This window comes from Melanotaenia boesemani, chromosome 24 (assembly GCF_017639745.1).
Source record: "Melanotaenia boesemani isolate fMelBoe1 chromosome 24, fMelBoe1.pri, whole genome shotgun sequence".
NCBI lineage: Eukaryota > Metazoa > Chordata > Actinopteri > Atheriniformes > Melanotaeniidae > Melanotaenia > Melanotaenia boesemani.
Window position 1 is genome coordinate 5733688 of NC_055705.1, and position 19220 is coordinate 5752907.

At 45.8% G+C, this 19220-nt stretch overlaps 1 protein-coding gene across 1 annotated transcript; it reads right to left on the reverse strand.

The window, feature by feature from the left end:
• Positions 1 to 711: 711 nt before the first annotated feature.
• On the reverse strand, positions 712 to 12359 carry LOC121635553 (cytochrome b-245 heavy chain). The gene is made up of 13 exons (XM_041978782.1): positions 12250 to 12359; positions 12050 to 12142; positions 9185 to 9295; positions 8979 to 9063; positions 8213 to 8361; positions 6849 to 7030; positions 5784 to 5916; positions 5612 to 5704; positions 5280 to 5533; positions 3104 to 3266; positions 2628 to 2774; positions 2406 to 2530; positions 712 to 1599 (listed from the first exon to the last, which is right to left on the reverse strand). The coding sequence occupies exons 1-13, from the start codon at positions 12292 to 12294 to the stop codon at positions 1482 to 1484; spliced, it is 1698 nt and encodes a 565-aa protein (XP_041834716.1). The 5' UTR covers positions 12295 to 12359; the 3' UTR covers positions 712 to 1481.
• Positions 12360 to 19220: the final 6861 nt, after the last annotated feature.

The following is a 19220-nucleotide window of genomic DNA, read 5'->3' on the forward strand; positions in this document are numbered from 1 at the left end:
AGGAATGAACCCCCACCTCACCTTTGAGTCCCACATAAACGCCCTGCAGTATCACCTTCCCTTCATTAGACTCCACCCATTCTCACCCTGCCAGATGCTGAAAAACTGGTCCACTCCTTTGTTCCAGACTGGAGTGACGTAACGCACTTCTGACCTCACCTCAGTCTGCTCACTGGCTTCCTTCTCCATTAGGACCGGATACTGGGTCTCCCTCACCGGAACCTCAACTACTCATCCCACCACGTCACGCTGCCTCCTCATTCCCGGGACAAAGCTGAGCATCCTGGGAGATCCGGCCTCCTGTGTGGGTGTCCCACCTCTAGCAGATGTCCTTTCTGGCACCCTCAGGGCTCCACAATCCATAGACCGGTATAAAAGAGGACTTAAGAGTTTTCCTTTTAGCAGAAACCTTCATTTTTAGTGAAGTTCAGGTCCAGGTCTGGTTTTTGTCTTCTAAGTTCTTTTTCTGTTTTTAACCTTCGTTACGTTCTGATGTTTCCTTAATGTTTGTTATGAGATGTCACGTTTGTTCCTGGTTCCAGGAAAACATTTGGAGCATCATGAAGAGCAGCGTGGAAGGTCCAGGACTGGATCCGTCCAGGACTGGATCCGTCTTCCTGAACGGGCCTTGAGCTGCTTTCATGTTGAGCTGAATGAACGTGTTTGACTGTCAGTCAGAAAAACAAACTCAATGCTTTTTCTGTATTTTTATTTTTTTGTCTTTGAACTTTTGAACTGAACTTTATTCCGTATCTGCAGACGTGGCGACAGAAAAATCTTCCAGAAACACGAAGACAATAAAAACATTTTATTCATTTTGCTTTATTAACATTAAGAAAGTTCCCAACTTTCATCTCTAACTTTAAGCATCAAAAGAAATTCAACAACAACAACAAATGACGTCGTCATGGAGACAACAACAGTCTCCATGACGACAGGATCAGCTGATGAGGGCAGTGAAGCTGAAGTGTAGCAAGTCTGAGCAGATTTAGATGCTAAGTCTAGTTTCTCTGAGCATTCCATCTGATTTCACTCCGTGTCTGAGTCAGACCCACGTGAAGATGATGGCGCCGTAAAACCTGAGAGCAGCTGTGATTGGTCGCCTCTCTGCAGCCCCGCCTCCTGCAGGACTTATGAAGACAGCGGTTACTTCAGGATGCAGAGACAGTGAGCAGCCTGTTCTGATTCTTAGTTTTATTTTTATTTATTTATTTGCCGCCACACAGCGGAGGCTGTTCAGCGCCGCCGTCACGCCTCGCTGGAGGTTAATGATCAACAACACGTTGAGAGGGAGGAAAACAGGAAGAGACACTTTAAAAGCAGTTGGTGCAACACAAAAGAAGAAGGAGCTGGAAACAGCGGGGCTTTTCTTCACTTCTTAAGCAACAGTTTTACACAACCTCTGCGGTGGAGGAGGAAGAGGAGGAGGAGGAAGAGCTCAGGCTTGAAGAGGGCCTGAAACTTCCTCCACTCTTTATTCTCTAGAAGTTTTCCTTGTTGAAGATGAACTTGACGCCGGCTGCGGAGTGGGAGATGCACTGGTTCTCCAGAGATTTTCCCAGCTGAGGAGGTCCACACAGGAACACTCCCACTTTGGTCCTGCAGACAGAAAAACACACCGTCACTGTGGAGCAGTGGAGGCGGGAGGTGGAGGAACCGGTGGCAGAGTGGTGATGAATGAGCCCATTCCTGCGGATCTTAGTGGTACGGGTCGGGTACTCAGTCAGGAAACCGTGCAGAATGAGACTATCTAGACCAGGGGTGTCCAGCTCCGGTCCTCAAGAGCCACAATCCTGCAGGTTTTTGATGTGTCCCTGCTCCACCTGACTCAAATGAAATAGATCCAACAGCCTATTAAGTTTTGCACAATGACTCAGCAATTTGAGTCAGGTGGTTTTGGAGCAGGGACAGCGGCCCTCGAGGACCGACTTTGGGCCTGGTCTAAAGCAAAATGCTCAAACTTATGTGAACCAACTTTAATCAGACTTCTAAATAAGACGTCCCGAGGCCAAACAGCATGTACACTCTGGGAAGATAAAGCACCTAAATGTACCTTTAGGGGTCCAAAGGCTTGTCCCCGAGGTAAAACCCTCAACAGAGGGTTCTTATTAGGACCTTTACAGTTTGGACCCTCTAAAGTCCAGAGCTGGACCTCTGGTGGTGTGGTAAAAATGTCTCTAATAATGATTCTCTCCATCACACAAACATTTACACTCTGTGGAAGAGAGGAAGCAGCAGCAGCTTCAACAGAAACGGGAGAATTATGTAGATTATCTTATGATTAGCTATATTTAGCTAATGATAAATAATGCTGAGACCCAGTCAGCCTGAATGTGAGCCCCCCTCCTAGTCCCTGGTCTGAACCGTCTTCATGGGTTATTGACGAGCTGTGAGCAGGGCCTCACCCGGGGTGCTGCGACGCTATGTTGGTGAACTCGTTGTCCCAGTTTGGTTTCCCATAAAGAGTCTTCTGTTTGAGGCCGGTGATTGGATCGTTTTCTGCTTCGTGGTGGACGCGGAAATGAGCCGCCTGGAGGAGGAGACACGGCAGGTTTGGGTCAGTAGAAGAAGACTCATGAGGCATCGTGTTCTAGTGGACACCACGGTGCCTGTCGCAGGTTTGATACCTCGGTCTCCTTCCAGCGGGTGAGGTAGATGTTGTAGCTGAGGAAGTTTGGCATGTCCTTCTCCGTCATCTGACGCTCCAGAGACTGCAGCAGGTCTGCAAACCACTCAAAGGCTTCAGTCTCAGGACACAGCCAGTAGAAGTAGATCTGGAACGGAGCAGCTGTTAGCTTCACAAGTTTATAACTTCAGGTTTATTCACGATCTTTACTGTCATTATGTAGACAGCAGAATTTTGAGGAGTCTCAGCTTAAGCACACATAAACAAATGTGGATGTCCAGGAACTTAATGCTGTCCACACGCTCCACTGCTTCTCCGTGGATGCACAGAGGAGCGTCTTCCTGGACCTCCTGGAATCTACTATGTCTTCTATAACTAGACATTTTTAATCTAACAGTCTTCATCTACAAATGAAGACAGTAAAATGAAGGATGTCATCATCAGCTGGGATTCAGTTCCAGCGAAACCTTCTCTCACCTTCTTGGTAAACACCTCCTGGTTCTTCTGGATGTGTTTGTACCAAACAGATTTCAGGATGGAGGCAAAAGGAGTCACCCCAATTCCCGCACCGACCAGCATGACCACTTCATACCGAAACACGTCCTCGCTGGCGGTTCCGAACGGGCCGTCTATGGCCACCCTAGTAACACAGAGAGCAACAAGCTGGTCAAAGGACCCAACAGGCCTGCAAACTGCAGAAAACATTCACATTCCCAAGTCAAACAAAGCTGGAACCGGAGCAACAAAAGGCTGGAAAAGTAACTGGTACAAACCAGAAACACCTGGAGGAGCATTTGACAGCTAATCAGGTTAACTGGTAACAGGTCAGTAACATGACTGGTATTTGCCTGAGGTTCAATTTTTCCACATCTCCTTATCAAGATACATCAGTATAAAAGGAGCATTTCAGAGAGGCAGAGTCTCTCAGATGGAAAGATGGACAGAGGTTCACCAATCTGAGACAAACTGGCTGTAAAATGTTTGTCGAAGACTTTGAACATCCCACCATCGACAGCGTATGGACCATTCTCAGATTTCGTCACTGATCGCATGATGTGTATGTCAGCAACGTTCCAGTCAACACCCCCAGGATGCGATTTTATTTTCCAGACTGCTGCTGACCCTGAACGACGTGTTGCTGCCATCAGACCAGATAACTGGAAACTATCAGACTCTCAGCTGTGTAGCAGCACTTTGTGGGAAGTTTAAAGAAAATTTACTTTTCTTATGCTTTCCAAGTCTACTTATCCTAATTGTGAATATATTTATCTATGAAACATGAAGGCAATGTGTTACTAAAATGAAGCAAACTGCAGGGGTTTAACATTATTGCGTCCCGGGACCAGACACTTCATGTTAGTTTGGTGTTAACGGACATGTAATTGAGGCTAACTGTGTCGTTTCCTGGGTAAAAGACAAGCCGTCCCCAGCCTATGTCCCGTCCATCTTCCTGTTTGTCTGCAGTCCTGAGAAAAGAAGCTAAAGGATGATCTGGAAAAGTTAGAAAGACGACAGCAAGCAGAAAAGAGAAGAGAACAAATTACATTAAAGTTTATAAAATGGTGTCGTTCATTGGTTTAACTCTTCATTCAACCAGAAACACAGAAACGTTGACTTATATCACCGGGACGTCTCTAATCTTTACACGCAGTAACGTTCTCTGCATCTGCTGGTTTCTACTCAGCTTTGACGTGAAGAGGAAATACGTCGTTTTTTAAATGGTGCTACGGATGTTTGCAGCCCTGAGCTCATGTTGACACTCGTTCCTTTAAGGTCCGCCTCCTCTCATCTGACTGGTCAGCTTCTGGAAGCCGTCTAACCGGCACCATCCGGGTATCTGGACTGGCTGTGCTTTGTGGCCTTGTTCCTGTTCTGGATGATTATATAAATTAAAGATGATCCCAAGCTGATGTCAGTTCGTCAGGAAAGAAGAAGTTTTGGTTTTCACAGATCACATAGACGTTTTCCTCAGACCTGAATAATATAATCAGTCTCTTACACTGAGACTGGGGTATGTTACAGTAATAGTTGTTCATGCTTTGTGGCTCTATCACGCCTTCAGTCTGGCTGCATTTCATGCATCTTATATGTTCCTTCATTTGGAAACACTGAGAGAATTCAGCCTTCAAAAGATGGAGCTGCCAGCTTGTTTTTCCTTCACCTGGGACTCCTGCTAGCCTCAATCATGTGCTTCCCTTTGCCTTTGAGCAACTCAAAAATGACTTCTTTACTTCACTTTTAGTGTAGTTTGAAGTTTCAATCACTGTCTGGGCTGTGAGTGTGTCCAAGCATACAGAGACTAACTGTCCTGGGGGGTAATTTCAGCAGCAGCAGCAGCTCTGAACACCAGCCTCGCTCTTTCATTGTCTGCTCTAAAGAAAAGAGAAGAATGCTCCATCCTGCACAGCGGGGCCACCATAATGGGAGACGGTATTGTTGGTATTGTATGATAGCTACAGTTTTCTGCCTCCCTACTTACTCCTGAAATGATGGCGAAAAGGCAGAAACTGACAATAAACCACCCACAGCTCTGAATCTGACCCCTCTTGCCAGATTTTCAAAGAAGCGCTAAGTTGGTGGAGCAGCACTCAAATCACAGGGAATTTCAGACACAATGTTCCCCCTCCTTCCCCTCATTTTCCCAGTATCTTACTTGGGCAGTTTCCAGGCCTCCTGAGGCTCGGATTTGTCTCCTCCACAGGCCTCGTACAGTGCCTCAGTCCAGTCCCCGACGATGCGAATGTGGGCGGTGAAGAAGTCTTCCTCAGGGGCCGAGGTCAGGGTGAAGGGGTGCCATTCCAGCCTGGACACAGACGGACACTGGATGAAGACGTACTGTCCCACCTCCATCTTGAAGCCTTTCTTCTTCATCTGCAGCTCCAGAGTCTTGGAAGGGTGCATCACCACCTGTGGATCCGGGTAAACGTAAGCTGATGGCTGACAGGAAGTGAAAAGCGTCCTGCACGGTGATGTAGTGAAACCCACCTTGGTGATGACCACTTTCTGATGAGAGCGATAGATACGAACAAGCCTCTCACACAGATAGAGGAACATGGGAGCCACCACCCACTTCCACGTCTGGAGAGCAGGGACACATCAGAAAGCGTGCCGAGCAGCTAAACATGACGCAAAACATGTGAAAAGTTTCATAAGTCACCATCGGTGGGTTTCCAGCAAAAATCGGCACGGCACAGGTGGAGCCATTATTCCCCCAGTCCTCAAAGTGGCTGGCACAGTCGTCGGGCTCGTTCGTCATCAGGCTGCCAACCGTCTGTCCTCGCACGATGCGTCTGCAACACCAGACACAAATCCTCACCTTTATGAAGGAAAACTATTAAACCTGGTGAGAACGCTCATAAACACGACAAAGACCTGAGAACAAGAACCAAAGTCCAGTTCTGCAGTTACAGATACTTCTGTATTTATAGTTTATTGATCTGTACGGAGTTGTAGGTACTGTTTCAGGATGGGACCATGACTGGTCCAGTCACTGTTACAAAGAAAACCCTTTAAACAAACATTAAGCTCAGTTAGGTTTTATTCAAAGTTGTGGATTTGTTGGCGTTTTAGCCTTCATGTAAATTCATTTCTCTTCCTCCTTTCTTTTTCTTTTACTATGGACCCATGCATGTCTTTAACATGTAAAATTAAAGTAAATGAACTAACTAAAGAGGAATGGACCAGTCCCAGTTTCCCTCAGCCAGCTGGAGCCAGCTCCAGTCTCACTGATGGTGTCGTGTCAGAGTCAACACGGACTCCAAATGGGATCATTTCTATGTCAAAACCAGATCCAAATGGTGCCGAGACTCACTGGTTGTGTACCTGTAAAGACCAGTCCCAGTTCTCTGGGCGCCAGGCTTGTTTCATGTACTGCAGAGAGTTAAATCCAGGCTTCTAATGGAGACTCCAGCCTGGGCAGTTGTCCATGTTTCTGGTACAAAGTTCAACCTCCCAGTCTTTGCAGTTCTGCTACCCAGTGGAGGACACTCAAAAACTGGGGACAGAGCTTCAGGGACTGGAGGAGGGGCTGGGGTTACCTCCAGATCCACAAACTATAGAGTCTGCTTTAAATCTGGAGGAGGCTGAGGCATGACAGAATGAGCCCAGTCAGGAAAGAAGAAAAAGGTTTAGGGAGGCCTGAGACCTGAGCTCTAGTCATTATATGATCGATGATGCTACACCAGGTGTTTCCAACAGGTGAAGGAAGATGATCCGGTCTTACCCGTAGCCGTGAAACACCAGGCCGATGAAGAAGATGACAAAGAGATGGTGAGTGTACCAGAAGACCTCGAAGTACGATCTGCGGATGACCTCCATGGACGAGGTGATGATGAGGATGAGGGCCAGCGTGATGACGACGCCCGTCAGCCCGGCGATGGTGGTGAACATGACGATGGTGGGATTCTGCACCAGAAAACACATCACTGGTGACGTGGCTGAGTGGGCCGGGGTCAGGCTTTAATCATACCCCTGCAGGCCATGGCTGTTGACTAACTGAGAATGCAGGTTAGCTAAAGGTTAACACATCAGGAAGGAATTCTTTCTGCATGTGATGGCAGAGGCTGCTGGTCAGCCTCATGACTGTGGTTTGGGGATTTCCTCATTTATTGTTCAAATCATCATTAAACGATTCAGAGACATCTCTGGACTCTAGGACTGGCTGAATGTTGGGGTTGTTGAGGCCCCCGGCCAGCCCTGCATCAGTAAACACTGATAATTACATCATACATCATCAATCATGTAAATAATAATAGACAAACTCATTAGATGATGCTTCCTGAGTCTGAGCTCAGAGGAAACCAGCTGCCAGTCCAACCAATCAGACCATCCAACTGCTATTAGATCACGGTTCAAAAAGCAGCTTTCAGGATATTATGGGATGTGTTAGTCCACATGCAATGGATAACATTGCTTCTTCTTTGCATGACAGAGCTTTAACCTACATTTGCTGACTACATGGTGGACTGTGCAGTGATTTCAGCCTTGTCCCATGCACACAGAGATTCCCCCTGATTCTTTTGATGATATTATACACTGTAGATGCTGGGATCCTAAAAGTCTTCACAGTTTTATGTTGAGGAACATTTTTCTGAAATTGTTCCACAGTTTTAGATCCAGATTGTCTCAGACTGGTGAACCTCGGTTCATCTTTCCATCTGAGAGACTCTGCCTCTGAAGTTTCTGTTTATATTTACATTTTACACAATCCCAACTTTTGGGGGTTGGAGCTGTAAATAAAAGTGGATGGAGATGTTATTTGTAATAAGCAGTGAGCAGGATCTGCAGGATTTATGCTTTCAGGACTGCGGAGATCCTTCTCTCATCTACTTGTCACTGCTTTTGAAGAAATACCTGCAGCCGTTTCATTCTGGAACTACAAAGAAGAAGTTTCTCAAAAGACCACAAAGATGAGTACCTCCAAAGAGGAAGTATTACTTCATTATACTTTAGTATTGCTTCTCATTGACCTCAGTTGTAGAAACGAACAGTTGGGATTTCACAAAGTTTAGCAACACAGAAAGTGTTTGAGTTGAGTTTTGGCTGAGAAGTGATTAAAATGAGGGGTCTCCTGAGACAGTAACTCACCGTCTCGTTGGACCTTATGGGGTTGAGGAAGGAGGCGTTGTCCCCGTTGCCGATTTCCGACAGGATGAAGGGCAGGAAGCTGCTGTTCCGATTCAGTTGTGCATCCATGAAAAACTCAAAGTTGAACAAGTGTGCAACAATGTGCACGGCTATAGAAAGGAAAAGAAAATGAAGGAAAAGCGAGGAATTCTGGTGCTTAGAAATCCTCTCGGTCACATTTTAAACTGCAAAATCCGCATTTGGAGGTTGGAGAGGTGATGGAGGAATAAGTTCAGTCACATGATATGTGACATTTTTATGCTTGAATTACATTTCACGTTTTCAGTTTTTAGGCTTCTTATGGCACCAAAAATAACTTCATATAGGCAAGTTCAAGAAAACATGTTTTTTCTTCTGTAACAGGCCTGCCCTCCATTTACTGGGTTACCATAGTGACAAGTCCCACAACCGTTTTATCTGCAGCAGAAACGATTGGGTTACCTCTCTGTCTTCTTTTTAGACATTTATCTGATTTACTGTAGTTTCAGAGTACATTTGTAAAGTTTACTTACTTCACAAGTGACATTGTAGCTGGTGGTGTACCCCACAGCTCTATTCTAGGCCCTCTTTGCTCCTACTTGGATAAATATCATAAAAGATGATATTTTGAGTATTTGGTTCGTAGCTTTATATGTGAGCCAATCAGGAATACATCAGGAATCAGGATTCTAAAACCCAGCCTCCCTGACATGGTTTGCTGCAGTTCATCTCCCCGAGTGAAGCGTACCTGTGTGGAAGGCGATCATGTAGGCTACTAGTTTGTGGAAAGTCAGGTTTCGATCTAGTTGCCGAGCTGCTGTCCGGCTGCAGTACTGAGAAAAAGAGGAAGCAGTGAAAGATCACAGCAATAACTAAGAATAAATTCAGTTGTGTAACAGTTATTTCACAGACTGGGTGCTAGGGTTAGGGTTAGTACAGGGTTTTTGGGGCTACCTGGACGGAGCCTCGGAGGATGGACAGCAGGTTGCGGCAGACCGGCAACAGGATGAGCATACAGTTGAAGTTGAGGCAGGCAGCAGGAGCTCTGGCCCAGGGCAGGGCATGCTGGGAGTCAACAGGAGGGACACATTACATGGAGAAGTAATCAGATTACCCAGGGATCTTCCAACAGGTTTCCATAACAGCATTAATCAACATCATGTTTAACTGAATTTCTATCATGTTCTGCCAAAATGAGACTTTACACACAAACTGATCTGAAATCTGCTGACAAAGACTTCATTGGCTGTGACAGTTTCTGGCTCAGATCTCAGCTCCAGATCATACAACTCAGTCCTAGCCCTCCATTTGAACCGTTTCAGCCCTTAGACTGATTATTACACCTCTGCATCCCCATAACGACATGAGTGCATGTCTGCAGCCACAAGCTCTATGGGAATCAATTGGGAATCGTAGTATATGTGTAAATATCAGTATATGTGTTACTGGTGCAGAATATATAAGAAAAGCATTTTAGACTGGCTTAAAAAACACTGTCAGGATGAATCAGAATATCTCTGGAATGATGCAGCTGCAAGGTAAATTCTTCACCCCTCTGAAATTATTTCAGTGTGAAATGAAAGCAAATAAAGGATGGAAGAGAAGCTTGGAGCAGACAGAACCCGACAGAACCTGACATAACCCCAACAGAACCCAATAGAACCCAACAGAACCTAACATAACCCCGTCAGAACCCAACAGAACCCAACAGAACCTGACAGAACCCAACAGAACCCAAAAGAACCTGACAGAACCCAACAGAACCTAACATAACCCCGTCAGAACCCCACAGAACTCAACAGAACCTAACTACCCCATCAGAACCCAACAGAACCCGACATAACCCCAGCAGAATGCAACAGAACACAGTAGATTATGACAAACCCCATCAGAACCTGACAGAAGGCGACAGAACCCAACAGAACCTGACATAACCCCGTCAGAACCCAACAGAACTCAACAGAACCTAACATAACCCCGTCAGATCCCAACAGAACTCAACAGAACCTAACATAACCCCGTCAGAACCCAACAGAACCCAACAGAACCTTACATAACCCCAGCAGAACCCAACAGAACCTTACATAACCCCAGCAGAACCCAACAGAACTCAACAGAACCTAACATAACCCCGTCAGAACCCAACAGAACCCAACAGAACCTTACATAACCCCAGCAGAATGCAACAGAACACAGTAGATTATGACAAACCCCATCAGAACCTGACAGAAGGCAACAGAACCCAACAGAATCTGACAGGAGATGACACACCCTGTTAGAACCTTACAGACTATGAACGACCCTGTCAGAACCCAACAGAGTGTGACAGAACCTGACAAAACCAGACAGAACCCATCAGAACCTGACAGACTATGTGTTACTGGTGCAGAATATATATGAAAAGAATTTTAGATTGGCTTAAAAAACACTATCAGGATGAATCAGAATATCTCTGAAATGATGCAGCTGTAGCTCTAAACCTCCATCAGATCAACAACGTGTAAACACCATCTCTGATGAAGTGAGTTTTAGTCTCCAAGATGGACATTCAGATCAGTTTGTCCATCTGTTGTCAACAACCCACTCATCCTCATCCTCATCCTTTGAATGAGGATGGAGTCTTACATGACCTCAGAGATGGAGAAATCAGCCTTCAACAGGATTTCCAGCCTGAATGATGAACCATTTCACAGCTTTTCTTTCATTCATTTTTAGCTTCAAGATAAATTCTTCACCCGTCTGAAATTATTTCAGTGTGAAATGAAAGCAAATAAAGGATGGAAGAGAAGCTTGTAGCTGATAGAACCCAACAGAACCTGACATAACACCTCCAGAACCCAACAGAACCTGACATAACACCTACAGAACCCAACAGAATCTGACATAACCCCACAGAACCCAACAGAACCTAACATAACCCAGACAAAACCGGACAGAACCCAACAGAACCTGACAGAACCCAGACAGAACCCAACAGAACCTGAAATAACACCTACAGAACGTGACATAACACCTACAGAACCCAACAGAACCCAACAGAATCTGACATAATCCAACAGAACCCAACAGAACCTAACATAACCCCGACAGAACCAGACAGAACCCAACAGAATCTGACATAACCCCGACAAAACCGGACCGAAACCAACAGAACCTGACAGACTATGACAGACCCTGTCAGAACCCGACAGAATGTGACAGAACCCGACAGAACCTGACAGGAGGTGACAGAACCCAATAGAACATGATGACCTCCTGCTACCGGACCCTGACCTTTAACCTGGTCGGAGTCTGGCAGCAGCAGCTCTGATCGCCGTTAATCCGTCAGATCTGAAAGAATAAACCTGAAGTTTCACTTCTGCTGGCTGCAGACCAGCTGCTGCAGCTGTGACCACAGTTCACTGGATCCACTTCAGAAACACTTCCTCTGGATTAATGAAAGCCGGCTGAGTCTGAGCAGGGAGGGGTCTTACAGGATCATAACCATGCTGGTATGATGAGGAAAACCAGAGGGAAGAGCTGTGTCCCAGACCTAAACACCAACTGGAAAACTGATGCTGTGAGAATTTCTGCTCTTGTGTTTCCAGTGATTGAAAATAGTCAAACAGGTTAATAAACTGCAACACAAGCCCAAACATCTGCAGCTGAGAACCAGCTAACGGTCCTTACATCTGATTAGAAGTGGCTGCTTCTGTATTCCTGCTCTAGAGTTTAATAGGAGGATGGAGTGGGGGGTGCTGAGGAAATTAAAAAGTCCTGCGTTCAAACTCTGTTCATATCTTCCTGCGATGCTGAGATCATTCTGTCAGCTGGACTCACCCCAAGCAGGACTCTGGTGTAATACCAGCGCTTCACCAGGAAGGCCATGTAGAAGTGGGCAAACAGGAAGGCGTTGATGCCCAGCCACACCAGCTGTGAAACACCAGCAAACATCAGGAAAGACCAGAGAACAAATCTGCATTTCTCTCTCTTCTATGAAGATCTTCCAACAAAATGAGAAAAGTCAATAAAAAACTCACAATAACAAAGATGGAGAGTCCCTCGTTGGCAACAAAGTTCCCCATGATGAGAAGAGCTGGACAGAGCTGGTGTTAATGAGACGGGAAGTGAAGGAGGAGAGGAAGGAGAGGTTTTATACCCTCAGTCAAAGAGGAAGTGATCATTGTTTCAGTTATTTTTGGAGGGAAACTTGCTGATTTCTACCTCAGTGACTTCGACTGAGCCAGCAGGTTGCAGGTGTAAACGGTCCAGGTCCTCCACTGAGGATGAGGTTAAATTAAATTCAGTCCATGACAACTTTCATGGGGTGGGAGAATGTACAATGGGAATGGTTAGCGGTACAATTCCAGGAGGCGTGGCCATGCTGTGGAACAAGAGGCTTGACTCATCAATAAGTGTGATCAGGGTGCTGACAGGTGTATAGCTATGATGATAAAGAAGAGATTATTCTAAACGTGTATACGCCTTGTGAAAGCTTTCTGAGTGAAGATGAATATTTGAATAGACCTGCTTTAATCAGTTCTTTTATTCAGACTAAAACTGCTTCTAGTGTTTATGTTATTGGGGACATGAATGAAGGAGTATCTGCTGGGATCTAAGTGTGTGTCTTTACTTTAACATGCAGCCAAGTTAGGCGCTACAGAACATCGATGGGCTGCTCAGCCTGCCACGTTTGAGATCCAGTATTGGTCTGGGTGTAGTAATGAGACATTCTGTCCAGGTAATATATGTCGAGCAAGCTGTGCCTGGTCCACCGCGTCTCCAGCAGAACCCATGTCAAGATCCAGTGTTAACAGTGGCCCAGACGTTGGTGTCTGTGTTACCCTGGCACTCCCCGTCCAGCCTTCATGCTCTGCTGGCAGCTCAGCCCTTCCTGCAGGATTTCTTGACATATTGGATGAGGCAAGCCCGGCCTACCCAAGAAGAGATCTGCTCTGGCCTGCTACATTAGCGGGACCGGATTGTGGAAAAGCATGATATCCTTTCATCGCACGGATGGGAGGGAGGATCGACGGGCCCGGGAGCGGTTGGCTGCGGCTGTGAAACGTCAGCATCATGATGATTTATGTGTGTGGTCATGGCGCTAGAGGTCGTCACAAAATCCAGGATCTCTGAAGTTCTGTGCTGAGTTCTGAAAGCTCCATCTAGTGGTGCAGTTTATACTAATTTCCCTGTAGTGGGCTGAACTCTGTCCTCAAACTTCACCAGTCTCCTGCCCCACTGCCTTCAGAACCTGTTGACGAACCTCTGGGGGTCCCGGACATCCCGGCACCAGCATGTTGGGATTACCTGGTTCCACCCTACCCCTAACTCTGGGGGACAGTCGGCCTGTTCCTGAGGCCTCTGCAGTAGCCCCCCCTCCCTCAAACAGCCGCATCACACCCAGGTCCGCCCTGTTTGTGCTGTACCACCCGCCCAGGGGCGGGGCAAAATGCAAATTTCCACCATCTCCCTACATCTGTGGGTCAGCAGGGCGATGCTTCAGATCCCCCACTGCTAGCGTGTGACGCCCAGTCGGCCGTCTTTCGTCCACGGTGTTAGCTAGTAGTGTGCTGCTAACAGTGTCGGGACGCTGGTTCAGACGGGGGAGGGAGCGGAATGGGGTGGGAAGGGTTTCGCTTCCTTGGCCGCTTCATAAGCCGCCGTGTTGGAGGTGGTCTCCAATTTAGCTGATTGTACCAGAAGTACCGCACCCCTTTCTGTCCCCTGCCAGATGCTCATACTGGCTTTCTTCTTTAATTTATTGTTTTTCACAGAAAAGAAAATTTATTAAAAATAAAAAAACAATATGACAATAAATAGCATAAAATAACATTTAAAAGAAAGTGCTGTGCATGTCATGTGACCTGGAGGGATCCTAGTGTCCAGACTTGCATCGTTACACTTAGATATTCGCTTGTTAGCCACATCAGAACCAGAACTTTTCCAGGGCACGGCGCGGTTTAACTGGATAAACTGGAAGTTTGTTCCTTCTCTTAAACTGCACCACTGAATTTTGTGTTGATATCCAGCTGCTGGGGTGTGACGTGATGCTCTGAAGAGAAACTCAGCTGTAAAGTGATGCAACGAGACAGAAGAAAACGTGGTTAAGTGTGGTCGCTGCAGGACAATGTCTCCAGGAGCGTTTCTGGGTCACACAGTTACATGTAGCTGCTTTAAAGCTGCATGAAGTGATTATTTTCCTCCTTGAAAGCAACAAAAACATCATTTAATGATGAAACTTTCTGCTAAATTAGCCGGTGAAAGTTTCCATGGCAGCAGCCAATGACCGTGTGGTGGATTAACAATAAATCTGACCCCCCCACCTCCACACCCCCAGCAGGAGGAACTGGACACTCGATGGAGACATAGTGAATTTTTGGAGAGGAAGTGAGACATTTCTAAACGTGAAGTAAAATACAAGATTAGTTGCTACACACTTCCTGTTTTAGGTCAGAGAGAGAGAAAGAAATCGTTTCTGCTTCACCGAGTGGTAAAAACCAGAGATTAACAGGTTTTATGTGGGAGGTGTCGGCTGCTGATGAAAAACTGGAGCTTTTTCTGCCTTTAAAATCAGAGATTAGTTTTCAATCTGATTGATGAGGCGAGCCTCCAGCTCACTTCCTGCTAGAAATGAATTGCCTGATTTCACTTTTATGAATCAATCCAAAGCTGCTGAAAAAGAAAATGTCCCCATTTCAGAGTAACCCCCCCCCCCCCCCCCCCCCCCACACACACACACACACACACACACACACATGGTTTTTAGCCATGTCCAGAGGTCCGTGCAGTCCCAGAGCTCAAGCAGATGGAGGGGTCCATCTTTGTGACATGAAGGTGTTGGCTTTATTTCTCTGGGAGGTTTCAGAGAAATGTACAGTAAGAGGCTTAGAGAGGTTTACAGGATTTTTCAGGGGTCACTGGCTAAATGATTTAACCCTTCGGTGGTCTGTTAGGGACTGCAGGGTCTTTCAGGGAGGATTTTAACTCCCTAAAGGGATTTCACAGGCACAGGGAAGGGTACCTAACTGCAGAATTATAGGAAAACAAGATCAAAAGTTCAAGACCTGCATCTGGAAGCTGTTGACAAGGAGATACTGATAGAGTCAATAGTTTATTTTCTTTTAGAAGAGCTCTGGCTGGTCAGTTAGAGGGTCCACTCATGGTCCCAGGTCACATGGCCTGCAGGAGGCGTTTTCTCTTTTTATTTTTCATTTTCTTCTTTTCATAGTTGAGTGTGGATAGAGCTCAGAGATATGACTATGAAAATAACTTAATAAACGTAAGAGTAAGCTCTAATGTTTCCAGGTGAGGTTTCATGTTTTCTTTCCAGAGCAGGAGGCGAACATGTTCCACCTTCTCTGTCTTTCTGACCTCAGTTTGTGTAACAAGGTGAGTCAGGATCACCGCTCACATGTGGAAATGTACACGGATGTACATTTAAAATCACTTCCAGATGTGGAAAAGTTCCTCTGATCATCATGTGGAATACTGGAGATAAGAAGAACTTAAATGTGTTTGGACATCAGCTGGAAATCATTCACAAAGAAATGGCAGAAATAAAACAAAATAAAAAGAGGTCGGACATTCACATTAAAGGGTTAAAAACAGCAGCAAAGGGACGAGAAAACAAACACAAGTAGAATCCAGCTAACGTCTGATGATCCGATGTCGTACAGTCAGGAATAAAACACACACACATACAAGTGTTAACCTGAGAATGTAGAAAGAAACAGTGCAAAGATAAAAGGAGAAATAAAATGTATATTATAACAATTTGTTTTTTGTAGCCTAAATTAAGTTAATAAAATTATGTGAAAAATTTAAAAAATGTATGAATAAAAATGATTTTATAAATGTATCTATATTTTATATAAATATAGATGATATTTCTTTATTTACATTTTTCTCCAGAGTTTCAGTGGTTTATAAAAACTATTTGGATGCCGACACTGACCCCTGGGGGACACCGCATGCTTGACTAACAATAACATAATAATTTTTATCTTACAAGGCAGGCTTCTGTCTCTGACAGGAAGCCCTCCTCTTTCCGGGTTTTCCTTTTCTTTGAAGTGATCTGAGGAGAAGGAGAAAAGTCTTGATAAAGTGTGAGTGGTGTGTTGGCAGCTCTTCCACTGAGAAGATCCTGATGGAGTTTCTGTTTAAAGGCTCTTTCATGAGACTTAATATCTAAACTTCCTCAGAGGTTGGATTGCTCATGGATCTTGGAGGATCCTGAAGATATCTTGCAGTCCAAGCATCCTTAGGCAAGGTCCATGAATCTTGGAAAAGGAGCTGGGAATTTCAGTCCTGACCAGACCTGTTTTAACACAGTTCATTTAGCAGAAGAATAATCACTGATGCACACACACACTCCACATTTAATCCAAGTTATTTTAAGCCAAATCTTCTTGTCCAGATAAATCTAAAATGAATATTTTTTCTGAATCTTGCATAAGAGTGCTCATTTTTAATCTGTTCTGGTCCAAATAAGAAAAGCTTTGAGTCAAAGCAGCTTTCTACTGACAGGAAACATTTCACATCAACCTGCTCGGCACAATCCACAGAAATATTAAAGCAGGAAAAACAATCATTTACCAAAGTTTTCATCTGAATTTAAGAGGCCCGGCTGGACTTCTGCATGGAAGGACCTAAACGTGCTCTCGGGATTATTCACCATCAGATCACCGCGATTGTCTGCAGGATTTAGCATCGATGATTACATCCCACTGAATGGAGATAAATCTAACAATACCCTGCAGGGCATCTGCTGGACTGGAGAGGCAGAAAACTCTCATTTCCACTGGAGACGACTGTCATGGAGGATCCTGGAATTCCAGGATCTTCCGTTCACACTCTCAGGTTAGGATCACCTGCAGGTGACGGCTCCACATGCAGCAGACCCCCGGCATGCAGGAGGAATTTTACCAGCTGGAGACACAACGTTTGTCGTTTCAAATCCTTCAGCAATGGCTTGTAAATGAGAAAAGAGTGAAAAGGGATCAGGAAACCACGTGAAGTGTGTTGGTTTAATGAGTCCTGATGAGTCTGGACGTGCTGCACATTTCCTGCTCTCCGTACTCAACCTTCTTCTAAAGTTGTTCTTCTTTTTTCTTTTTTATTCTGCAACACCAGTACAGAAAAAAAAGACAAGAACAAAGTTTACCAGAGCAAAAAACAAGCAAACAAACAAAAAGGTGTAACATTAAAAAGCTGGTGGCGGGTGGTTTTAAATCTCGGGGGGCGTCATATTGTAGAAGAAGAAGAAAAAGACGTCCCAACTAGAAATGAAAAGAACTGGTAAACATCTACAGGAGGAAAATAGGGAGAGCTCTTCTTCAGGAATTACTTCCACCTCTGGGAATATGTGATAGAATATCTGGAATATTCTATCACAGCTAGAAAAATAATACAAGTGGACATTCAAAGCTGCTTTACATATAAAAAACAACCCACAACAAAACTAAAAACCGTGGAAACCAGTCGGTACAGGTGAGTTTTGAGGAGGGATTTGAAGTTCTGTAGTAAGTCTGAGTTCCTGATGGGTTGTGGGGGTGGGGGCAGCAGCGGAGATGGCGGGTGGGACGCTGTTGTTGTTAAAGGTCAGAGAGGGAGGGGCCAGGTTATGGAGGGACTTGTGGGTGAGGATGTATTACAGTTTTTGAAGATGAGTGGAGGGAAGTGCTAAAAGAAGCAGTCTGCAGGTGAATCAGTGGAATCATCAAGTAAAAGTAGCAATAAATTACATGAAAAACATCACTGAAAATAGTTAAAGCACTAAAGACAACGGCTGGGACATTTCCAGCTCTCCTCTCCGTCTCCTCCCTGCATTATACAGCCCGACGGATGAGGGACAAAAGAGTTTTTCAGTCTCTCAGTGACCCCCCCGGAGAGAGGAGTCTGGAGCTTATGGAGCTCCTCTGGTGGGAGAAGACTGGGTTCAGGCTCTGATTGGACAGCATCGCGCTGATCTTAGAGAATCTTCTGCTCCATCATTCTCCACAGAGCTGCTGTCCGTATGAGCCGGTTCAGCCTCTGAATGTCCTTTTTCTTAGCGCTGCCCCCAACACACACCAGTGTAGAAACAGACTCTGGACACGCTGGACTGATAGAAGAGGTACAGTAACTCGGAGCAGACCCTGAGGCCAGCCTTTTAAGAAGGTACATTCTGCTCTGCCCTTCCTGGACACGGCGTCCACATCTGCTGACCAGTCCAGCTTGTGGTCCAGCTGCAGCTGACACCTCTACCTCCGATCCACCATGTCCATGGGCTGCAAAGAGGGAGGCGCCCGGCGGAAATCCAGCACCACCTTGTTTGTTTTAGAGGTGTTCAGCAGGAGCTTGTGAACCACCCAACAAAGTCCTCCACCAGGCCCCTGTACTCCGCTCCCCACCCTCCCTAATACATGCAACAACTGCAGTATCATCGGAGAACTTCTGCATGCGGCATGCATCCGAGTTGTGATGGAGGTAAGTGGTGTAGAGAGGCACGAGGAGGGGTGGCAGCACCGTGCTCTGTGGAGCTCCAGTGCTGCAGGTTGGTGCTGAGCTCCCACAGCCCCCCACTCCAACAAACTGTGGCCTGAAATCCAGCGCACAGGGTGGGGGTCCACAGCTATGATGTCAAGTTTCTCCTGAAGAAGGGTGGGATGGATCGTTTAGAAAGCCGAAGAAAAGCACCCTCACACTGCATATGAGTTGATGGTGAATCTGGTACAAAGCAGAAACACCTGGAGGAGCATGTGACAACTAATCAGGTTACCTGGTAACAGGTCAGTAACATGACTGTATAAAAGGAGCATTTCAGAGAGGCAGAGTCTCTCAGATGGAAAGATGGACAGAAATGGAAAAATAAAACTCTGGTTTCTTGTAGCGCTTCTTTTAAAGAGGGTCACAGGGAAGCTGGAGTTCTCAGGAGTCAGCAGGTGAGAGGCAGGTACACCTGGACAGGTTACCAGTCCATCGCAGGTCCAACACAGACCGACAAGCAACCACTCACACTCACTCCTAA